Source organism: Hyposmocoma kahamanoa, unplaced genomic scaffold, assembly GCF_003589595.1.
Source record: "Hyposmocoma kahamanoa isolate Upper Pololo Valley unplaced genomic scaffold, ASM358959v1 102, whole genome shotgun sequence".
Taxonomy (NCBI): Eukaryota; Metazoa; Arthropoda; class Insecta; order Lepidoptera; family Cosmopterigidae; genus Hyposmocoma; species Hyposmocoma kahamanoa.
Genome location: NW_020653337.1, coordinates 10,604,823 through 10,628,432, shown reverse-complemented (window position 1 = coordinate 10,628,432; position 23,610 = coordinate 10,604,823). Strand labels below are relative to the sequence as shown.

The 23,610-nt window shown below is 34.3% G+C and overlaps 3 protein-coding genes across 9 annotated transcripts in view; 1 reads left to right on the top strand and 2 right to left on the bottom strand.

Moving 5' to 3' along the window:
* Positions 1-9,590, bottom strand: part of LOC113234613 (RB1-inducible coiled-coil protein 1) — a 45,126-nt gene extending 35,536 nt beyond the window's left edge. The window contains exons 1-4 of one of the 3 annotated variants that reach the window (XM_026469971.1): positions 9,529-9,590; positions 5,170-5,290; positions 4,971-5,046; positions 632-772 (exon numbers count right to left, since the gene is read on the bottom strand). In XM_026469971.1, coding sequence (XP_026325756.1) covers positions 632-699 — 68 coding nt within the window. In that variant the 5' untranslated portion in view covers positions 700-772; positions 4,971-5,046; positions 5,170-5,290; positions 9,529-9,590. Of the gene's footprint in view, positions 1-631; positions 773-4,970; positions 5,291-9,528 lie in introns of all 3 variants that reach the window. The other 2 variants (XM_026469976.1, XM_026469967.1) reach the window with 2 other exon arrangements.
* Positions 9,591-12,054: 2,464 nt separating this feature from the next.
* LOC113231413 (glucose-6-phosphate 1-dehydrogenase) lies at positions 12,055-14,925 on the bottom strand. Its single transcript, XM_026465727.1, has one exon. It carries the CDS (start codon positions 14,809-14,811, stop codon positions 13,330-13,332), a length of 1,482 nt encoding a protein of 493 aa, XP_026321512.1. The 5' UTR covers positions 14,812-14,925; the 3' UTR covers positions 12,055-13,329.
* A 4,133-nt stretch (positions 14,926-19,058) lies between these two features.
* The window catches only part of LOC113234090 (protein ultraspiracle homolog), a 61,562-nt gene continuing 57,010 nt past the window's right edge, over positions 19,059-23,610 (top strand). For 3 of the 5 annotated variants that reach the window (XM_026469372.1, XM_026469365.1, XM_026469340.1), the window contains exon 1: positions 19,059-19,171. The gene's annotated coding sequence lies outside the window, so the exon portion shown is untranslated. The remainder of the gene's footprint in view (positions 19,172-23,610) is intronic. The other 2 variants (XM_026469356.1, XM_026469347.1) reach the window with 2 other exon arrangements.

The window sequence follows — 23,610 nt, the reverse complement described above, 5'->3', positions numbered from 1 at the left end:
TAGCGTAATGTCTGAATAAAATCATGTCGATGCAACATGTTGTCGGAGTAGCGTAGTGTCTGAGTAAAGTAATGTCGAAGTAATATATTGTCGGAATAGCGTAATGTCTGAATAAAATCATGTCAATGTAACATATTGTCGGAGTAGCGTGTGTCGAAGTTCAATTTTAGAATTCTTTTTGAGTCCGGGAATTTTTGTAATGTTCGATATCTTATGCACCCTGCCACATTGAAACAGGGCGGCAGGACGGCGCGGTCCGGGGCCATACGTTATGATAAACAGGCGTAGGCCGCGCCCGCGATGAACGAAGGATGCGGGCGCAAAGCTGTATTCCATTGTGTTCTATGCCACCTTCCATACAGAGCAGCAAAGGCGGCACGTGGTTCAGGAGCGGGGCTTTACCGACAACATTAAAGTAGAAGCCTGGCCGTAAGGTTTTGTCTGCGCCCATTTAACGAATTACAACGAAACTCCATTAGTTTCGTTCTAATTCCTAATTTATATTATTGATAAATGTCAATAATATAAATACCGATAATTAATTCTGATATCTCACAAAGCGCAGACACACGTCGAACAAGCCGGCTTTATCTTAAGATGTGGTATATTAATCCATAGTTTTCAGTCTTACCTTTGCAGTGTAAGATTCATATCGTAGGTGGCCATCTGACCAGCATCCACGTGGAAAACGTACAACATGGTTGCGGCGAGACGAGCTCTCAACAATTGTAAAATCAACTACCGCTTACATTTGTAGAGTCGGCCATGGAAACTGAAAAGAAAATATGGTTTGTAATATTGCTACTTACACTAAACATTCAATTTAAACTGGCTTCGATTTTTACTGTCAACCATTTATTTATTATCCCAGTGCCTCAGATGTAAATAAAGTACACACGTAACAAATTCTTATTTTAACATACTGTGTACTATCCAACCGTTAATTAATCCACTTTACTTTGCACTTATATCGAGGCTTGTACAACTGAGGAAAAGGGTAATTGGAAAAATATTTTTTTATGCATTGTACTGTGCAATCCATCCATTTATTATCTGATGCAAAGTGATGATTGTTATTATTTAAATAATGATAATGTCACCTTCAATACACATACAATACATTATTAGGAGAAATATTAAACATAATTTGCTACAATGAAGGTACACTTCCAGTATCAGAAATACATTAACTGACATAAATATAACACAGAAATGGGTACAGTAAATACAACAAATACTCCGTTAATGTGGTACTGTTCCTAGAAATAGTAGAACCAAAATTAAAAAATATAAGTAACGAAATGCACAGACTGGATGTTGGTAATAGCAATAAAAAATAATACATCACATTAATATATCTACGGGACGTACTAGCGACCACTCATGAAGATCCTAGTGCTGCATGACTATTAAACACCAACATTTGTACAAGAAGAACTATATTACTGGTCACCACTAAAGGTCGTACATTTTTTATTATAAATTTCAACTTCAAAGTACTCAGTACAGTGAGTTTTAATTAGTAGTTCAGTTTGCGAGCCTCTTTAAAGGTAAAGCTGCGATCAGATAGTGATAATAGAACCTTATACTGAACCAGAGTTTCCAACAGAAGTACACGAAAAAGTATTACCACTGTCTTCAAAATTATAGAGTAGTATATTTGACAGCTTAAAACATGAATTAAATATATTTCACAGCACATAAAAAATTACAATAAGAACACCAAACAAATATAAGTATGATACAAAGGGCCCAGAAAGAAAAGACAAATATTCACCGACATTCAGCCTCAAATTCCCACAACACCATGGTTTTTTAAATTCCGTTCAGCTAATAAAATACTATGTCAACAATATGCCACCTTCATTTGGGTCACACATGTGCTCCTGTTTCATCTGGCTCAACTTAGGATAAAGGATAACTCATTGTGCGAGTGTGGTGTAGACGAAGCAAATGTATAATAATGTATATATTCTTTGATTGTACTAAGTCACAGTGTTCCCTGCATGACATCCTCCCTCCTTCAGTCCCTCGTCATACTTCCTTTAAACACCTTTTGTCCCTATCCTCTCTCCCAAAAATGTATTGTATTCTCTGTAAATTTGTACATATGAATCATATTAAATTGTAAATATTGTTCATGTCACTAACATTATATTTTGTACCTACTTAATGTATATATGCATACATGTTACAACAATTTGTGTTGTTGAATTTGGGCTGTCTCTTTTGTTCTAGGGATCAATTTGTGCAAAAATTCTTCAATACTCCCTCAGAATCACCAAACAAATTTTCTGTATATGCTGGCTCTATTATGTTTATGAAACTAGCATGAAACGGACACTGACAGAATTGAGATACCTAGTCTCACAAGCCATTCATAAAGAAAAAAAATATATACAAAGGGGGTGCAACCCAAGATGTTCCAAAAGAAATATTTCAAAAACACTACACTACATATTGAATATACACTTGGAAAATATCAATTTACTTAATGAATTAACTGAATCTCCTTATGTTGAAAGAAAGTGATGCACAGAATATAAAATAACTCTTGTTTACATTCTTGTAGGTATATGTCACTATTTCTCTTATTCTAACGTTATCATTAGCTGTATTAAGATAACCAGTTACGTGTTTGTTTAGGGTTTGAAATGTGTTCTAATAGGCCAAGATTTGTTACAACTTTATTCAATTGGATTAGTTGATATAAACATCAAAGAGACAAACAACATTTATTAACCTGAAGATCAAAACCAGAAATATCATGTTTATCTTCAAAGCTTTAAGATAGGCATATTAGTGTTAGATAACACAGCATACAATGATGTCTAGGGGAAATCAGATGTGAAACATGCAGGTCACACTTACTAAAACGAATGAGTTAAATAAATAGAAAAAGACTTTGATTTCTCTTCAACAAGTTCTCTAATACTAAACAATTTTTAGGGGCGACTTTTTCCATCATGGCCATGGTCTATCATGCTAACCCAATATGGGCTGATTTCCCCAATTTCACATTCTTTCCAAGGGTCGTGAACCCTCTAGGAAATCAGATTTCATCACAAATGTTTTCCTTGTCCTGCAAGAAGCTTCCTTAGCAAGAAATACCGCCAAGTCGAAAATTCACTGGTTTTACTTTTGAAAGTCAAGAGTTGTTTGCTAAAAGACAACTAACTATAGATTGATAAAAAAAAACATTCACAATGTAACAACCTAGATTAAAGTCACAGTTCATGCATAGGAATTCACACCATCTACTTAGGATCATTGAATGGGATATACAATTTTTAAATAGAAGAAGAATTAAAATAGAAGAAGTGTATTCCTGGCAGTCTTGATATAAAACGTGTATCTTTCAATCCAGACACTGGCAGATTTCTCCTCAGTAGGACAGAAGCCAAAACACCCACAAAAAAAAAATAAGTTTAAATTTAACACTTCTTATTCCAGGTCATCATCAGAACTCTAAGGGTCGTATTCCAGAACTCTACTCAATACTAAAGTCAGGACTTGAGTATTGCAGTGAGCACTGAAAATCATACTCAAGTCCTTGCCATTAGGCATACTCAAGTCCTTGCCATTAGGCTAGTATTTCCAGTGCTTGAAATCATACTCAAGTCTGCTGAAATCCTGACTTGAGCATTGAGTACAGTTCTGGAATACGACTCTCAGACTTTTAGTGAGCCAATATCTTAAGTATTTAAAAAAGAGAAATCATATTTCTACAGCCATACATGGAAAAGTGAACTTTGATATAAATCCTTTGAATATCCAACCACTACTTATGAGCTAAAAGATAATATTAATTATGATAACTACTTTAACAAAAGGCAGTGTTTTATTTAATGTTTACTGCTAATACATTATACTTTCAACTGAGTAGTACATAATTTACAAGACAATTTAAATCTTAATAATGAGTAGTAATACCTTATTTTCCAAATTTTATACCTATAGTAAAGCTGTTGAGTTATAACCAGGAATAGTAAATAAATGAAGGAACATTATTGTATGAAAATCAACAAAATAAATGAGTGTTGTTGTCTGTGCCAAAGACAATAACATAAAGTTGTCGAACGGGACTTTCGTGCCTGATTTATATTCTAGAGTTCTCTAATACTACTGGAAAGTGCTATTCTACTTGATTTTTTAATAAATTGGATTTATAATTAGGCCAATAATTATCTTATCTCTGCAAACCAGTCATTAAAAGTAATTACATAATGAGGTATCAGTTTTACTTAGCAGAGTCAAAATCATTAGAAACATCAAATTTATCAATAACTTATGCTTTTTATTTCAAATATGACTTCATGGCCCAACGGTTTGCACAGTAGGCTCATTAGAACCAATTAGGGAAATAAACTTTTCTAAATTGATTCTAGTCTGGGTGTTCAAATCAATCTGGTACTCATTGTACAGGGAACTCCTAGTTAAGACCAGGTAATTGGTGTTGCTGCCTAGTACACAAGATTTATTACAAATACTGCAATGAATTCACTTCATGTATATTTCTACAAAATTCGAATGTTAATTTCCTTGTCCCACGCACAAGCAATGGCTCAAGACATCAACATTAGACCTAAACACAAGTTCTTGCTTGATTTAAATCAATCCTTCAAGCATGAAATCCGAGCGTGATATGGTCCACGATAACTGTGCGAATTTAACTCAAAGTAACCCTATCAGCTTGACACTAATTACAAGTACTTGCTACAAATATTAACCAAAACACAGCAAGCGGACATCCGCGCGCTATAATACTCGAATTCAAACCAAATGTAACAACTACATTCGCCAAACAAACCTTATGTTCTACATGCAATAAATAAATAACGCCTAAAATAAACAACAACGTCACGAAATCTTACCTATAACTAAACACCAAACAATACAACGCCCTACAAATACCAATAATATAAATACTTAAGAAAAACCTATTATCTAAAAATAATGTAGATAAATACCACGCTTGACCATCAAAATGGAACGTGTTGTTTTTTGCGTTTGAACAACAAAGATTCAGCACCATTGAACACACACCTGGAAATATCGCAATGTCACGGCGAATCACGTCTTAACTTTAACACAATAATAGTCACGAAGAATATAACTTCATTTTGCAATACAATTCAACTTGTAGAAAGTGATATAACACAAACGCACTGATTTTATTCAAGCTCTTGTGGTCATAACACCACCATTACTCGATTCGATAAATCATCAACTGAACTCAGCTGACAGATACGGTGTTACCAGCGTAAACTTTACTAGTACTACCGGAAGCCTGTAAACAAACATAAAATATAATTAAATTCTCCACTTTTCGTCATAATTGTTAAATAAACATTTATACGTCGTTATCGACTAGTACAAAGCAATTAAATATTTTTTTTATTTTTTCCTTATTTCCATATTTATTCTATCATAAAACTTCAACTCATGACTTGTCAACAATCGAAATCTTCAGAGTAAAACCTACTAACAAACGGACGTCGTCGTCCGCGATAAAAAGTGTCCGAACCTATAGCGCGTCTGTCGCGCGTCACTGTACCCAGAGCGTTTGTCGCACGTCAATCCATAGATGAATATAGATACTAAAGTACGTATAAATGCGTCAGTCTTCAATTGTTCGACTGAAAGCGCGCTTGTGAATCAAGTAGTACTTGATACATATAATAAAAACTTATAAAATTTACTCACAACCTTTTCACTAACCAAATATATCGTGTTATCATAGTTGTCATTTAAAATTGTTATTTTGTACAGTTGTAGTAGTATTTAATTTATATTTAAATTTAATCTTAAATATCAATCACAAGAGCACTCAATATAATCACATAGCTAACTGTCCTTTTTCTACTCATTGAACGAGCAAAAAAAGGAAAGCGACCCATTAGATCAATTTCAAGAAGCTTATCTTTGTGTATGTATTATTTCTTGATCAATTTTAATTGATCGAACCACAAGCGATAGAAACAAAATAAGTATGGAGTCGCTTTGATTTTAGTCTTATTTTTTTAAATATTTTTTATTAAAAGCTAGCAATAACGAACAAAATATTGTTGTACTCATTGTAGTACGGCTTGGGATTACCTATCAGAAGTCCGAAAATACATTTGCCCGAAATAACATTTACTCGAAAATTTACATTTACTTTTTCAAAATCCCAAATGTATATTTTTAGGAATATTACAAAACTAACCGACGTTAACTTAAATTTTCTTTGAGATAAGCATTCAAAATTATCTGAAAGCATAACGGTTTTATTATAAATCGGGTTTCGGGATTACGGATATTTGAGATTATGTTCAGTTGGAATTTAAAAATTCGAAATGTCGTTACATACAACAAGCAGAAAGACGTAGTTTTTTTCACATTTATAATATTTGCATGTATGTCCGCCCAAATCCTTATTATCTCTTTAAATGAATTGGCACAAAATTCGACATAATAATATATCGCCCGTTTCGTGTTGTAATAATCTATATATGTCGATGTTTTAGAGATAACACATTGTTCTGGCAAACAAGCGATATACTAATTAATTCATTTTTCAGCAAAGGCTACTTTATCTATTCTTGTTTTTAAGTAATTTTCACTCGAAGTTAAATATGGTGCATTTTGTTAGGTTTCCAGTAGAAGCTGATTATGGAGTTTTTGGGCTCTTAAGTTGTTACAAGCAAAATTAAGCAGTACTGCAATAACGTTACAATTCCAATTAATTTTTTTTTTATATTTCATTGCATGTCACCACGTTCACATATAGGTAGGTTATTTTTGGAATTTTTTTCATGGTTTTAGTATTAGACCCGACCATTTCCGAGTCCATTTCGATACCTTCACTTTTGTATATTTTTTATTTTTGTATCTTAATTGAATTTGGTTTTTATTTCTTTTTTTATAAAATTCGGGAAGCATAATGATCAGAGATCGGAATAGGTAGAGTTTTTTTACCTAAACTTCGAAGAACATAGACAGAAAATGGAAACTGCTTTACGACAATATATTTTAGGTTCTGGACCTGTTCGGGATTCGGGAAATCACTTAAGAACATTGAAAATTGACGTGATTGGCAGGCACACTATATTTATCTTAACTTCGCGACGCACAGTGGGTCGGATCTGCGATATTGCGGGCGTCGGATTTTTTTTCACGATACCTCTCTTAAAAAAATGCGTATCGAGAGATCCTATTATCCTAATTAAATATTGTCATGTCACATTTTGTCATAAATCTAATAGTTTAGTAGGAAAAAATAAAATTTGTATTTTTTTGTATGGGATTATATTATTATATTATATTTCCCATCGTTACAAAGTCTTAGTCGATCCAGTCTTGGAATCACTACAGACGTATTATTAGACTTATCTTCTACAGATTTGCTAAACGTGCGCCTAAACCTGCCTATTTATTAAGGACAATAGGATCTTTCGATCGGCATTTTTTTAGAGAGGTATCGTGAATTCAATGTCCACAATATTGCAGATCCGATTCACTGTGCGTCGCAAAGTTAAGATAAATATAGTGTACCTGCCTGTCCCCAATTACGTCAATCTTTAATGTGCTTAAGTGATTTCCCAAATCCCGAACAGGTCCAGGACCTAAAAAATATTGTCGTAAGGCAGTCTTCATTTTCTGTCTATGTTCTTCGAAGTTTAGGTAAAAAAACTCTACCTATTCCGATCTTTGATAATGATAGTAAATAAATATGGCTGTTTAGAAAATAACAGAAAATGACCAAAAAATAACGTTGGCGTAGTGTTCATTGGAGATACCGATTTGTTGGTCGGTCAATGTTCACTGTATATTCTAGAGTGAGGCTGATACATACAGCTGGTTGTAATTTTTCAACCATTCACTGTTCTTCGCTGTTTCTTTGTACAGCGACAACGCTGTTTTTTAAAGTTCTACTAATTGCACAGCTAACAATTTGAACACTTCTTACTGTTATGTATCGACACCATCACTATTTAAAGCACCAATGACTCTGTCTCTATCAATGGTCGGAAAAAGGTGTTCCACATATTATAGATATAGGTACAAGGAATGACATGAAGTTGTTAAAACCACCTAATATTAATTAATTACAGTTTCGAGTTCCTGATATCGGGAAATGGTTTCACTGCATCGTAGGACAAAATTACTGACCTAGGAAGTCGAAATTGGATTTTAGAGTAATTCTATTGGTGACATGTAAAAAATACAGTAGATAACTGACCTTTTACCAAAGCAGAGAATAAAAAAGTAACGAGAATGGTCACTTTTCCAGAAATTTCGTATTTTAAAAGAGAAATATTTACACTAGGTTACTTTAATACTTTTTATTTTAAAAAACTGTGGAACGCTTAAACACTCGGCTATTTATCTTCTTAAATAGAATAAATAGAGGAGTTTCTTTCATCCGGAAATCGAAATAATTAATTAATTAATATTTGTTAGTTTTAATAACTCTACGTCGCATATTCTATACATCTACACACGTGAAACCACTGATCTCAATAATAGCAATATTACAAATGAATACTGTATTACTGTAAAACTTACCAACACGATAATAGGAAAATGGCAACACTTTGATCAATCCTACTGAAACTTTGTTGTTCCGGGTAGAAAATGAATTGTCAATGTTTATAATTTGTTGATGCACTCTTTAACTTCTAAACAAACAATTATTCTCCGGGCAACTGCACAAAATGTATGAAATAGATTATACAAACATAAATTTATTTTTGTAGTGTTAAATCGATAAATATCCTCAAAATATAAGGGCGGTAGCCGGTCAATCACCAGTACCAAATAGAGCGGGCTTTTTGATATTAAACCTTAAATATTGATCATTGTATTAAACTGATTGCATCCTTTTTGCAAATAAAAACGATTGAGTATTTGAAATGTTCATATAATATATTCAATAATGATCTTATGTATTCAATAAACAAAATAATATAATAAAAAACGTATTCAAAATTCAAATACTACGACTACAGCTGAGTAGACGAAATGCGCCCAAATTATTGGCAGCTTTCTCCTTGAATATTATTAAGCACATCGTTGGATAGGATTAATGATATTATACTTGGATAGGATAATTCCAGGCTTGTTTCCCAATTGGTCAATTAATCATAAATATTTGGCCCCGGTGAGTACCAATAAGTACTTAGTTGAAAACTGATGTTCGGGCAATGATCTCTTAAGATCGCTTTGTACAGCTATTTTTGGCTTAATAATTATTCCACAAGCTCAGCTGCTAAACCAGTTCTTTTGCTGCACTTTGGGGGTGAGACGAAGCCAACGTATCGGTGCAAGTGATGGAAGATGGTACATTTATACCTTATCAATAAGTCTATATCTGATAATATTATATTAATTAAAAGATGTTGTTCGCATGGATAACGAATGATCGAGTGAATATGACCGATTTTATGTACCTAATTTACAATAGCTAAAATAAGAAGTTACTCGTAGTGCTAATATCACTTTGTAAGCTAAAAGGGTATCCGGTACCCAAAGGAAAAGGCTCACCACGGAAGAAAGATTCTGTGATAATTTCTAATGATAACCAACCAAATCAACTAGACGGCGCTTATTTCACAGATTATTGTGGATACTCTTTAAGCTCTTTTATTTCGTTTAGAATTAACGCCCATATTATTATATTCGTAGTAAGCGTTAATGTTTAAATTAGTTTGTAACACACAGAAAATAATTTTACTAATGGTCAATCTTTGAATAATATTTCAAAGAAGATACTGAGAACTTGTATTTCATATTAGAAAAAAAAGAAAGAAAGAAAGAAACGGAAAGGAAATACATTTATTTGTTTACCACAATGACACCACAAAAGAAAAAAGAAAACGAAACAAAACAAAACATAATCAAAACATAGATAGAATTTTTTATTTTTTTGTTCATATATTTTTTACGGCTTTTCAAAGTGAAAGAATCAATTATTTAGTAGGTAAAATAAATTACACTTGAAAACGTCATTTTATAAGCTACTGCTTTGTTCAATAAGCTGTCTTCACTGGGAAGAAAGAACTCTAGGGATTGCTCTTTTCAAATAAATTTATATGGTACTGAGTACTTACACTTGACTTAAATGATTCTATTCTTTACTTTGAATCAAATTTGTGCAGAATCTAGACCCATGTCGTCTTTCTATACATTTAGTCTTCAATTTTGTAATTATGACGTTTGTAATTGCTTTTGATTTATTAAAAATGTTAAGTTTAAAAAATGTTAAAAAAGTTTAATTATAATAAAAATATGTTAACACCTACAAAATTAATATTAATTAAAAGTACATATAGAGGGGATATTCAAGAATATCCAAAAGAAAATTCACGTCATTATCTTTCAAAACTTGGAAGTTATAGATTTATGACACGAAAATGACTCAATCTCCCCATCTTCTCCCCATAGTGTGACGGCAGGCTAACACAAAAACATAATCAAGCCGAGCCTGCCGTAAAGGAAACACATTTATAATCGTGAAAATAGAGAGGGTAACAAATTTAAGATTGGCCCCGAGGGCAAAAATCAAACTCGGCACCGCTCTAGCGCCACTAACTTTGAGGGATGAGATAAAGAAAGAATTGTTCGCGTTTTGACGGAAAAACGGAAAGAAACGTGCTAGCAGTGAAAAATTTAATGGACGTAATAAGCGAATCTCGTATATGAAGAGATTCAGCACATATCACAGATCGGATCGGGAAGTGTTAATGATATTCTACACGAACATCTTCACGTGGACAGGCTAGTTCACGCTGGATAATATATCGTAAACGTACGATTATGAATGAATGACCCCTTTACGAGTCTATACAACCTCAAATGGCTTTAGTTGATTCCGTATAACAGTGAGAGTGTTGAAGCAATCACTTTGGAAAAATATACCTATGGTAAATTTCGAAATTTTACAAGAAAACCGCCGTATTCAATAGTATTTTACATATACCAATGATTTTTTTTTATATCAACTGAACTAAAATAGAACACGTATAGTATACGATATATATATTTTTTAAATGGTTTTAATTTCGTTTGCAAAAAAAAATAAATTCTGAAAATAAAGCCAGCGTCCCTGTCGCTCGCCCTTGACCCAAGCAAAATGAACCTTATTAGTACGGAAAAAAAATTGAATTCGAGCGTAGTAATCGACTCTTACAAAGGTTTTTTTACCTGTTTGCAATCATTTTAAATCTCGTTTCTAAATAAATGAATGATAGCTATACAGGTTTATTTTGTAATTCACGCTAAATAGAACTTCAAACGATATTTCTAAACGTAGAAAATAATATGAGCCTTCGAAATTACATTCCAATTTTTCGGGAATTATTATATTATTAGAAGACGTGCTCTTGACCCTGTACCTCACAATCTCGCGATTGATATTAGTAGCCATCGCGAGCCCGAGATCGTGCTGGCACTTGCGAGCTCGCGCGAAAAATCGTGTTTCTGTGTTCTCCATCCGACATCCGTCTGAAACAATTACTGTCAAATAAGCAATACTCGACCACATTAAAAGACGCATGATGCGAATGAAGTTTCATACTTGATTTTGAATCTTGAGCTTTTGATTTGGTCGAGTAACTCGAGTATTACTTATTTGACAGTAATTGTTTCAGATGGATGTCTGACGGAGAACGGGAGTAGACACCCAGAGTATAGTACTCTACATAGGCAGCAACACAGTTCAATATCACATCAACAAAATCCAGACCATTTCCACCGAAGATGCACTAGGAGAGAATTGAAATTTTGCCATACAAATTTTAACAAAGCGCCTCGCACGTGGCGCACCTTTAGGCCTTCGAACAACGTATGAAGTACGGGCGACTATCGTTGCGGACGCATTATCGTATATCGTGGTTGAGGTCACGTTTTTCCTTTACTTGAGAATTTAATGAGAAACTTCTCATTAGTAGTTAGTAATTAGTTATTTAAAGTCTGTCGCACATAATATTAAAATAAAAAATAAGGAAATACTTTAATAAAAACAAATTTTCTGGTAAAATAATTAATTTTGTTTTAAAAAATAAAGAAGCGTTTAATAATGTGTAAAAGTTTCGAAAATTCCATGAATGCAACATTAAAATAACAAATAAATTATTATAATCTTAACAATTCAGTTATAAAAAAAACTTAGTTTATATGTTTATAGAGGACTTAATTACTGTATGTTTATGTGTTTGACACTGTCTGTAGGTACATATGGTAGCATGAATATAATGGACACAAGGAAAAATTATGTTTAAATAAATAAATACATATTTTTATTGGCAATGTATTAAAATCTCGTAAATATTTCATTTATGTAGGCAGGTACTTCAAAATACTAGGTCCTTGTACCTAAGGAATCCAGTTCTTTATCTTTAATAATGCATTTATTTCTGTATTAACAAAGCGGTTCTGGTAAGGTAGGAGCATTTAAAAATGTATTTTCCACTATAGATAATAAGTTTCACTATTGAAGGTATTTCCTTAATGTACAATAGATTTAATGGAATAATACATTATACTTATTCTTATTGTTCAAACAATTTCTTATCTTAAAGGTACAATTTTGTGCCCACAAATAACTTTCAACAACCATTACTACACTAGTACCTATGTATGTTATCAATATGAAAACCTTGCATGAGATATCACTTTTTTATACTTTGATTAATAATACTATCACAAAAGTTGTGATAATTTTAAAAAGTGGTTCACAAAGTATTATAAATATGTATATAGGAATAAGATTTAATCTTTCAAGTAATATTTTTATAAAGTACAATAAAAAAATAGACATCATAAAATGCTGTTAGTATAATGCAATGACATATTAAAGTGACGTTAGAACTGAACGTCACAATGAATGTAGATTATTCAAGGTGAAGTCAGATCAGCTTGACCTCTGCATTAATCACTGAAACCCAACAAACTTTTTGCTACCTCTGTACTGATAATATTTTACACGTGATTATCACAGCTTATTCTGTAAATATAATAAGGCACCTGACTTAAGCATCTACAGCAAGTAGGTCATGTATGTGATACATAGCATTTGTAATGCCACTAACATCTACAAATAAGTTTGTAACGTAAATAAACATAGATTTCACGAGCAGTTTGACTTTAAAATGACCTCGACAAGTACATTGTACCTAAGTAACATGTATAAAAAGTGGAATGTAGCACCTAAAAACAATGTTTTAAACCTTACAGTAAGACTTATTATGCACAATTATTTAAAAAAAATTGTTACATATATATAAATATCATAAGCAGTAAAGAACCCATCACCAAAGTGGAACTTAATAATTTTCTGTATTGTCATTAAAGTGCAGGCTTTTGCCACTTGTAGGAACCAGAGTATTTAAAATTGTATTCGGCAAGTTTACTATCAGCCTCAGGTGGTCCACGAGCTCCATATACATAAGAGACGGGCTTGATTTGTTGCTTCTCCAATTGTTTCAAAGCTGGAGTAAATATACGCCAAGCTTCCTTCAATTCATCATTGCGTACAAAATGCATTTGTGTGCCTGTAAACACATCCAAAATCAATCTTTCATATGCATCAGGCACATCGGCTTCTCTGTATCTTAAGCTGTAAGTGAGGTCTAGCTCTGTTTCCACAAGATCAAATTTCATTCCAGGGGACTTGCTCATTAGTTTCAAATATAAAGCTTCTCCTGGTTGTACTCTGATAACTAGCTCATTTCTTTTTGCTTGGCCATCAAAAATATCCCCAGGAACATCCTTGTACTGCAACCTGACTTCAGCTTTTCTCTCGTTAAGGGCTTTGCCACATCGAAGAATAAAAGGGACACCTTCCCATCGAGCATTGTTTATCCAGAGAGCTGCTAAGGCATATGTTGGGGTGACAGAACCTTTTGGTACAGTTGGGTCATCAAGATAGCCCTGCGTCTCTTCACCTTGACCATTAGGATTTCCTATGTATTGTCCTACCAATAGATCATCAAGCTTTATGGGATCAATGTGCCTAAGCACCTTTACTTTTTCATCTCTGATATCGTTTGGGTTCAATGTTACAGGCTTCTCCATAGCAACAAGGGACAAAATTTGCAAAAGATGATTTTGCATCACATCTCGTACAATTCCAAAGTTGTCAAAGTAGCCACCTCTTCCTTCAGTACCAAAAGGTTCTTTAAAGGAGATAAGAACTGAAGCAATGTTTTCTCTATTCCATGATGGACTGAAAATTTGATTTGCAAATCTTATTGTCATGAGATTCTGTACCATCTCCTTGCCAAGGTAGTGATCTATGCGGTAAATTTGTTCTTCCTTGAATAATCCAGCTAGATGGTTGCTCAATTTAGCAGAGCTTTCATCATCTCGACCAAAAGGTTTTTCAATAATTACACGAGTGAACCCTTTTATAGAAATGCAGGCATTCCTGATGTTCACTGTTACATCCTCAAACACAGTGGGTGGAACAGCTAAATAAAATATTCTGTTAGCTACAGGACCCTTTTCGTATTTAGAAAGTTGCTGATTAAGCAATTCATAATCAACTCTTTTGTCATATGACCCAGCAACATAATCATTGGCCTCCCAAAATTTTGCAAACTTTTCTTCCTCACCTGGGCGAACTTTTATGTATTTTTTGCTCTTCTCTCTTACGTCTGCTATCGTTTGTTTAGTGCGTGCATAACCAACAAATCTAGTATTTTTTGGTAACAAATTGTCACGGTATAAGTACCAAATGGTTGGGTAAATCTTTTTCTTTGCAAGATCCCCAGAAGCGCCCAGAAGTGTAAAAGTATGAGGATACTGGAAATCAGTTATATTTTCCATGTTAAAAATTTACCGCGTTTGAAAAACTTATTAACTGATAAACTACACTTATTTATACTTATCGCAGCACAAATGTACACTTCGTCTATCACTTACAAATGGTTTACTTTAAATGGGTGCTAAACGAGAATACTAAACTATTTTAGAATGTAATTGCTGCCGCACAAGAAACTGTAAAGACAAACCGAATTTTGTTCTCATTGATCGAATTTATACATAGTGATAATTTTAATTCCTGGCTTGTGATTGGTCTAACTTATAAGTTTGTGCTGTTCTATTAGTGAATTATATTGGAATAATTCGTTCAAAAACAACAAACTGATTGCCAGCAAATTGATGTTGACGTTAGTGACATTCCTTTGATATTGAAACTTGTTTCGTTGATTAAAAAAAAATGAACCATCAAAATCATTTCATAGTCATCACGTTACGGTCATTTTATTTTCCTTAGGAACTTTATGGCTCGCTTTCCCAAACACTATTGAAGTAAATGCTATGGGCTTTCATAATGGATTTCAAACAGGAAAAGTATTATATACAACGTCTCTTTCCCTACATTTGTAAAATCACTTTTCTATTCAAAACCACTTTTCAACATTTCATCCTGGACAAAATTATTACCTCTCGGAAGGAACCGTAACAAATAATAAAGTATACATTGTATTAACTTTAGAAACTTGGTAGTTTAGTTAAACGAATATTTGCATTGAAAAGAATTTCTCCAAAAAAATACTTTTGACTAACATGTGCGTGGATAAAGTTTTTGAACGAAATCTCATCGTGACGTGACGCTTGTTTTATGTCACTGGTGTACGGAAATTCCTATTTTTTTGAAGTAAAATTAGGTTTTTTAGCAATAAATTTTGTTTATTTTAAAACAGTTTTAGTGTTTTTATGTGGTATATCAAGTGTATTTCACAGTCGTTGGAAATAAAGACCTGTGTTCATGAAGAGGGTGTAAATTCATGTATAGGTATATTTAGTTCATCGACCTTGTTACTGACAGGTTCATCGTTGAGACTGCTAATATATGAAAGTGGTACTTTAGACGATAAACATATTACTGCGGAGGATGGAGCCCTCGAGAGAACCAGGTACGTAAGTGGTAAATTGGTTTGGTATCGAATTGATGCAACATTGAATGACCTTTTTGGTTATGTCAGAAGTGTAGGTACAGTACAAGAGATGTCATCTTGATACCTTGATGTACGTAGCGAGGACGATTCTCGCGTTAACGTAAACAAATTGTATTGTCTTGGGCTTCGATGAGTTGAAGCCATGTTTATTAATAATTGTTTAATTGAACATAGTATAACGACGCTAAATACACATCGTGTAGCGATAACACGTGGAGTGTATCGTTAGTTTTTGTTTAAGCTGTTAGTGGAAGCGTCATTTTACAGGTTTCAATAGCTTTTGAATACTTAATGATCAGACAATTATTGAATTGTAAATTGGAGTAAATGCCACATTGTTAGAGCTTTCTGATATTCTCTAGATAGAATTTTGTACTGCTTGCGTTATATCTTATCAACAAATCAGTATCTAATGTGTTAGTGACAATATAATCCTACATGCTTCGGGAAGTTTAGATACTTATTACGTGATCAGACAGATACTCTAGCCAAAACAAGGAAATTGTGTAAATAGTTCATTCGTTACAATTTAATTAAAACACAGTAGTTTAAACAGCTCTTCTTTTATTAACTTATTCATTTATTAACTTATTAGATAATAACACACCCACTCATACCTATTGTGCCCGTATTGTGGTACTGGGCAGAGGTCTCCCCCAAAACCCTCCACTGCCCCCTATCTTTGGTGACTTTACTTATAAAAACTACAATATTATATCACCACATATCATACATACTAGTGCACTGTTTATATTTTTAATAAAATATTAGAACATGTAGACAAATATAATACATTTGTCTTTTGTTTTTTGCATGATCTAATATTTTATTAAATTTTAGATTTTTATGTCATTCACAAACACAATACAAATACAAAATTTGTTTTTTTTATTTTTTTTAAGTATATTAATAGGATTTATTACCTTTACCAAATAGAAAGTATAAAGTTGGTAACACACCTTGTAATTATTCTTTGCAAATGAATCAATTGTCAATAGTAATCAAAAACAATGTTAATACAGTACTATACTTGCTGCCTTATCTTTAATAATGATACAGGTTTTATGTATATTATGGTAATTTAACCTTTTTTGACAGGTGTTGAAGTAAAAAAAAAAAAATAGTAGCACATAAAAATTGCGTAATGAAAGTGCCTAATTGAAAAACTTACATTTAGATTATAATTATGTGCCAGCTAAGGCAAGTACATACATAAGGGTTATAAGATTATATGTTTGAATGGTATTTGTTTGTATAGTTGAACATAAGGTGAAATGAAATTCCACATTAATTCCTCATTAAATGAAATTCCACACATTCCCTGTACATGCATCATATGTGGTGCATTTCGAGGTCCAAACAATATATGAATGCATTACATATGAGGCATGGCCCTTTATAAATTTAAGTGTTAAACAAAATTTGCATGTGTAAGCTATATCATCTTTATTTACTTACATGTATGGACCACAATATTTGTGACAATTAGCATGTGGTACCGGATGACTTTTAAACCAATATTGCCAGATTATCACTGTCAAAATAGAACCCTTAAAATAATAATTATTTTTTTACTACAAATTAGAAAAGTCTAATTATTAATTAGTTTTGGATTGCATATATCGCACATGATAATAAAAACAAAAAGACAATCAAACAATGTCAAGAAACCCAACAATCAAAAATTAAAAAGCTGGGTAAACACAACTAAATTAATTATACATGTGACACCAAGTAAACAACTCATATATTCGCACTTGGGAAAATTGAGAAAAAGGGAAGGGGGCTTATAAAAATGATTTTACCAGTCCCAACAATGTTGAGAGTGTGCGTTATTATTTGACAAGAGTTTTAAATGAATACTATTATGTACATGTGTTTTGTCTTTTTTTCTCTATGTAATTAGACAACATAATATCAATAACAAATTAACATTATCTTTAGTTACACAAAAACCTTTGAAATCCCTTTTAATCCTTTTCAATTTCTTATAATAAAAAACATGACTGACCATACACCCGATGCTTATTTATAAATCTTTCTTTCTTAACATTACCTTACCTTTTTTGCCCTGGAAACGTTTTTCGTGGATGATAATTATTACATTTCGTCAAAGAGTCCACTATAATAATTTGACACTAAAATATAGATCTATCTATACCTCTAAGTATAATTCAATTCACTGTAGTACAAATTTGCACTCAAATCATCTAGCAAATCTATCTAGATGGCGCTACGTGCTTAGTTTTTCTGTTTTTCGCTAGAGGGCGGTCACGTTGTGGCATGCTACATAATACATCATTATATTATGTACACACGCCAGCACATCAAGCTACACATTGACGTATCTTATTCCTTTGCACTGGAGGTGATTTTCGTACAAAAATGTGTAGTCTGATGTGCCGTTGTCCGTACATACGGTTTTTTGTTATTCAATAACTATGCAAAAATTTTTCAGGGCACACATTCCCAATACATCATAGACTTGTGTAGATATCTTTAGTTAACTTGGATAGTCTAGTATACACAAGCTATATTGTAGCCTAGTTGTACAACTTACGCGTATAGCACGTTAAACTTCAAACTTTAAAGGAATCTTATATATTTAAATCTTTACCATTGGATGAAATACACAATTAACTTTTCTATTATAATCGTCTATAAAATAAGCAAACAGTATCAAACTTCGCATTTCGATATATAAATATCAACGTGAAGTGATTATTAATCTTAACACTGATGGAAAAAAAAATCTCATTAAGGAGAAATATTATAATGACTCAGGCAACCATTCTCTTTCTACGATTGTTGAAAGCGCCAACATTATTACAAGTTTTAAAAGTATATTCAATTCAACGAATTTTGCAAAGAAGTGAGAGCATGCGAAGGTTGAGCGTTGGACAGTGGGTATAACGCACATGGCATGGTGCGCTTTTGAAGGTCTAGCACGTGTGATGCGGCGCGCAGGCTGTGGCACCGCGGGCGGGGTGCAGGGCGAGGGGTGAGCTGTCGTGTGCAGTGGACCACTCGACGTCGCACAAGGTCAAGGAGAATGATTAACAACGAAAATACAGCAAAACAAACGGTGGCGGCGCGGGGTATGAGCGGGGACGCGGTGCGGCAGTCAGAACACCGACGCCGCCCGCACCGGCCGTGAGTCCGGCGCTGCTCGCGACGCGCTGAAAATCGATGCACGATCCGCAAACGGCATCCAACACTCATACGTAATTGCCACCAGTAACCCTTGATGAGTGACGTCACGGCGGTCCCATGCGACCACCTCTCGTGATAGTGTTAATATGCGATCTGCCATTGGGTATAGGGTTGTTTTGCGGTTTGATTCGCAACTTAATAAACCCGAGCGCCGTTAGGTGTTAAGATTAATTTCGTCTGATAGTTACAAGTCTCGTGTAACTTTACGGTTGTCCAAAGTTTCAAGACTTGACCGTTAAATACTTAAGAATAATAAACTAGTTACTTGCAATTGCAAGTAATAGTTTATTATTTAATAAATTTATTAAAAACACAGATAGTGTTGATGTTTGTTGACACACCAATTACATGTAATATTAGTAGAAGCAACGTTTGTATACTGATGTGCCATGAACATTCTCAGTTTTAGTTCAAGAAGGCTCTAGAGTTTATACAGATGATTATTAATAAGAATGGAGTTTGTCTTTAAATTCACGATAAACTATGTCGAACACCCTCCAGTTGAGCCAAACATTTTCTGCAACTTCTGTATCGAATTGATAACAATTGTTAACGTTTAAACATCGAAGGATTAACAATAGCGAATTGTAAGATTACCAAACACTTTTATAAAAGTTGGTTTGTAGAGGAATGTCTCTTCGACCTGCAATGATAATAGTCATAAATCAAAGCCATTATACATGTTTTTTTGTTTGTATGTACATAATTTGCAGTATTTTTATGCACTATGTCTTTATCAGACGCAAGTCATAAAGAGCGTTGCAAGGTTGCAAGTGTATTGACTTTAGTGTTTTGAATTTATGTTTATCTCGTTGCTCTTTCGTCTAGTTGTGGCTGCATTTCCATTAAATTCCGCTTTTTGGTTGGAGATAACATAGATATTTCCTCTTTTGATAGGTTGACGTCAGGGTGATGTAACCGGCAGATGAGAGCGTGCCAAAGCGATGGACTGGTACCTCGTCCGTTTCATGATATCCATAATGTTGTTTTATCTCGCTAAGCAGTTTCATTGTCCAAACATCTAAAATAATATTTTCAACTACACGAGCGATCATAGCCGTTGCCATTTTATTTTACCATGAAGTTCCAGGGACAAATTGCGAAAATAGATCTACATTCATAACCCATGAAGATTATTTTGTGTTCTATATTGCGACAGAAAATGTCATGTGTACCAATATTTTCCTATAATAATTGTTAATGTTAGTCGTCAGTAAATTGAAGTGGGTAGTGTTTTTGATGGAACTCGGGTCTATGGGACAGAACAAAAAAATGTTTTATACTATTATTGTCTACGCTTTTATCAATCTTTGTCAATTTTGATGATTTGTTGCCCATGAATTAAATTGATTTTTATTGAATCATATCACGTCTTGTTTCATAAGGACTTAGGTTCGTCCATTTGTTGGTACGTCGCATTACGTTTAATATTTTATAGAGCGGTTATCCAAGACGATTGTATCATTGTCAAGGCCTTCTAGTTTATTAGAATTCATTGCCGCCCTCATGCTAACTTACATTTGGAATACTAATGGCTCACTTTAGTTTTTGTTAATGTGTGTTTGTTTTATATTATTCAGAATTCGTAGAACCTGGTCATTAGGATGCTGTTTCGTCTGAGGTCATGTTTGATTCGTTATTTATCTAATTTTGGATCGTTTGGCTGCAGACAGAATCAAACCACCAGGAATATTTAATAAGAAAGAAGGAATGTGACCATACACCGTCAGGTGTACCATGCACCTTTTAAAATTCACCGTCCAAGAGCTTGAAGGTGGACTTGTCTTTTTAAAATTGTTTTGTATTTCAGTTACTTCGATGTATCGAAAGAATTCATTTGTCCCCATTGCCTCGTTCGCTGATGGCGTGGTATTAATTCATTTTTTTTCACAAACACTATGTTTCGCACATCGTGCTGTTAGCAATTTATTTATTTTCGTCATACTCAATCTGTGTTCGTCTGATTTCTAGAGAAATTAACATCCAGATAATGTTTGCAACTTAAGCTGCGAATAAAATAATGTATACCCATATCAATTAGTGAAAGCACTACATTGAAATGGAATTTACATTGAGAGAGATCTCAGAATTGCTATTAACGAGAAAGAGGCAAACAAGAATCGTTTTTAAGTCTGACCATTATTGTTACATATGTAGCTATTATCGGTATCAGGTGACTACAGAAATCCTTTTACATATTCCTTACATCAGTGAAACGTAGTTAAAAATGTAATATATGTGACGTGTACTATTTATTTGTTCGTGCTTGTGCTATTCGTGAGTTTGTGCGGCCGGCTCTCGGCGTCACGCCGCGGAAAGTGTTGCTCGCTTGGTCACGGCCAAGGTCTTGCGTTGTACGTTGCGCTCATCGTTATGTAACCGTTTGTTGTATAAACGATAAAACAATTGCGGTCTCATTCCCAATACTCAAACTACATTATTCTCTCATTGACTGACCATTTCGTAGTTTTGAGCACCGTAAACAAACTTCCTTTGTGAGGCGCCAAATGCCAATGCTCTTCGTCAATATTTTGAATTCCAAAACAGTTTTTGTGAGGCATAACCTTAAAAATTAAAAAGAAACGTGTGTTTAAAAAAATGTTTGATGACTATCCAATACTCCGTAAAAATATGCCCGAACAATAATAGGTCGTTATACCAAATTGCGTGCCCCTGGATTGCAATGTGTTTACAATTTACGTCATGTCTATTATAAACGCGAGGCTAATTACTAATCGGTCAGATTTTTTGGTAGCAGTTATGATTTGGGTTATTGAGTATTGTCTATTATATAGTATTATATAATTTATTATATATATAGTATTGGGTGTTATTGTCGTCTATATTTTAATTATTGACGTGTTTTAAGATTTTCATTGTAACGATTTGAGCTATCTATGATCTACCAACTAAAATAACCTGTCTGCCATTTTCTGGAATGGCATTGTTTAGCATCAGTTCCGGTTGCACTCCCCGCGCGTCTCCGATTGGCGTAGAGTCGAGTGGCCAGCTAGAATCGCTGCGATCTCGGGCAGCATGCAAACAAAAAACACCTGTGTAGTCGTCGGCGAATCGTCAAGGTCGCAGGCCCCCACGGCGCGCGTCTCCGCGTTCCGTTTACCCACATCTCGCGGCGAGTGCACGCGGCGCGCCACCGCCCCCGCGCCTTTGACTCACCATGCTCGCAGTCCGTTGCCACTCCCCACACACCCGCTACTCGGTCAGGTCAAGTCTTAGACAATCATTTGACTTTGGTCATGTGTGCTAATCACGCCACTTTCTCTCACACTTATAACCCACGTCCGGTTGCCCCATTTTCCATTTTGTTTTCCTGTCTGGTCTCATCATTTAGTAGCAGTAGAGCATCTTATGAGCATTACTGCGTTCCGGTTTTGAAGAGTAAGTAAGGGTGCGGTTGAAATTACGGGCACATGGGACTTTTCAATATATGTCTCAGAGTGATGGGCAGTGCTCCTCAGATCTTTGCGATTTAAAGCTGAGTGGCACAGCAACTGTTATAGACAGGCATGGCACTTACCATCAGGCGCACGACTTGTTCGTCCCATCACTTAGTACTTATCATTAAAAACAAAATCAGAACTACCGAACCCAATAAACATATTTTAGAGCAGATAGGTTACCTATATTTAAAGCTCATTGTTTCCTTCACTTCTTTGATCAATTTTCTTTACCATTTTAAAATTTCCCATTATATGAAAATGAAAGTGTTGGCTTAGTGCCGTGGGTATTGCGCGCGAGTCACTATTGTCAATGTTAATTGTGGCTGGCGGGCGCGTCAAGTCAAGGTCGGCGCGGATCGATACGAGCGAGAGTGGGGTGGTCGCAGGCGGGTGCGGACGTGTCGCTGCAACTCCACATGCAACTATGCACTGCGTGCACAGATGAAAGTGCAGGAAAGTGGGGACATTCCTCGATAGCGCTGCCAACAGCTTTACGCTCACTGATCTAGTTTTTGCAACTATCCATTATGATGCAGAAAAAAGTGAACTACATCTTCACGTCTGAAGCGATTAATCGTCTGACTTACACTAACGAATACTATATTTTGATTGACTGCCATAAAAAATAATTTATGCATGTCAATTTATACGCATAATGCAAAGATTGACATGCAACATTTGACAACAAGGCTGTAGTACGGAACGTCGCTTGGTTATTGTTGGAGTGATTCTTTTATACATTCCAACGTTTTAATGACTTATTCCATTCGTTTTGTGTGAAGCGAATGAATAAAGTTTGTTGCATTGATGATGACGTGTTTTCTTTCAATAGGGGAAAATGTGTATTGGTTTGTTACTTACAAGGTATTAAATATAGGTATATAAAGCTGCCAACAAGTAATGTAATGTGATGTCGGTCATGTAATTTGACGGTAAAAGAAATTAGCTTCCTGAGCGAAAGGGGCCATCAATTTCATAGAGTACTGGTT

Excerpts from the sequence above, each read along its gene's own strand:
- LOC113231413 (XM_026465727.1), bottom strand. The coding sequence starts at position 14,811 with ATGGAAAATATAACTGATTTCCAGTATCCTCATACTTTTACACTTCTG.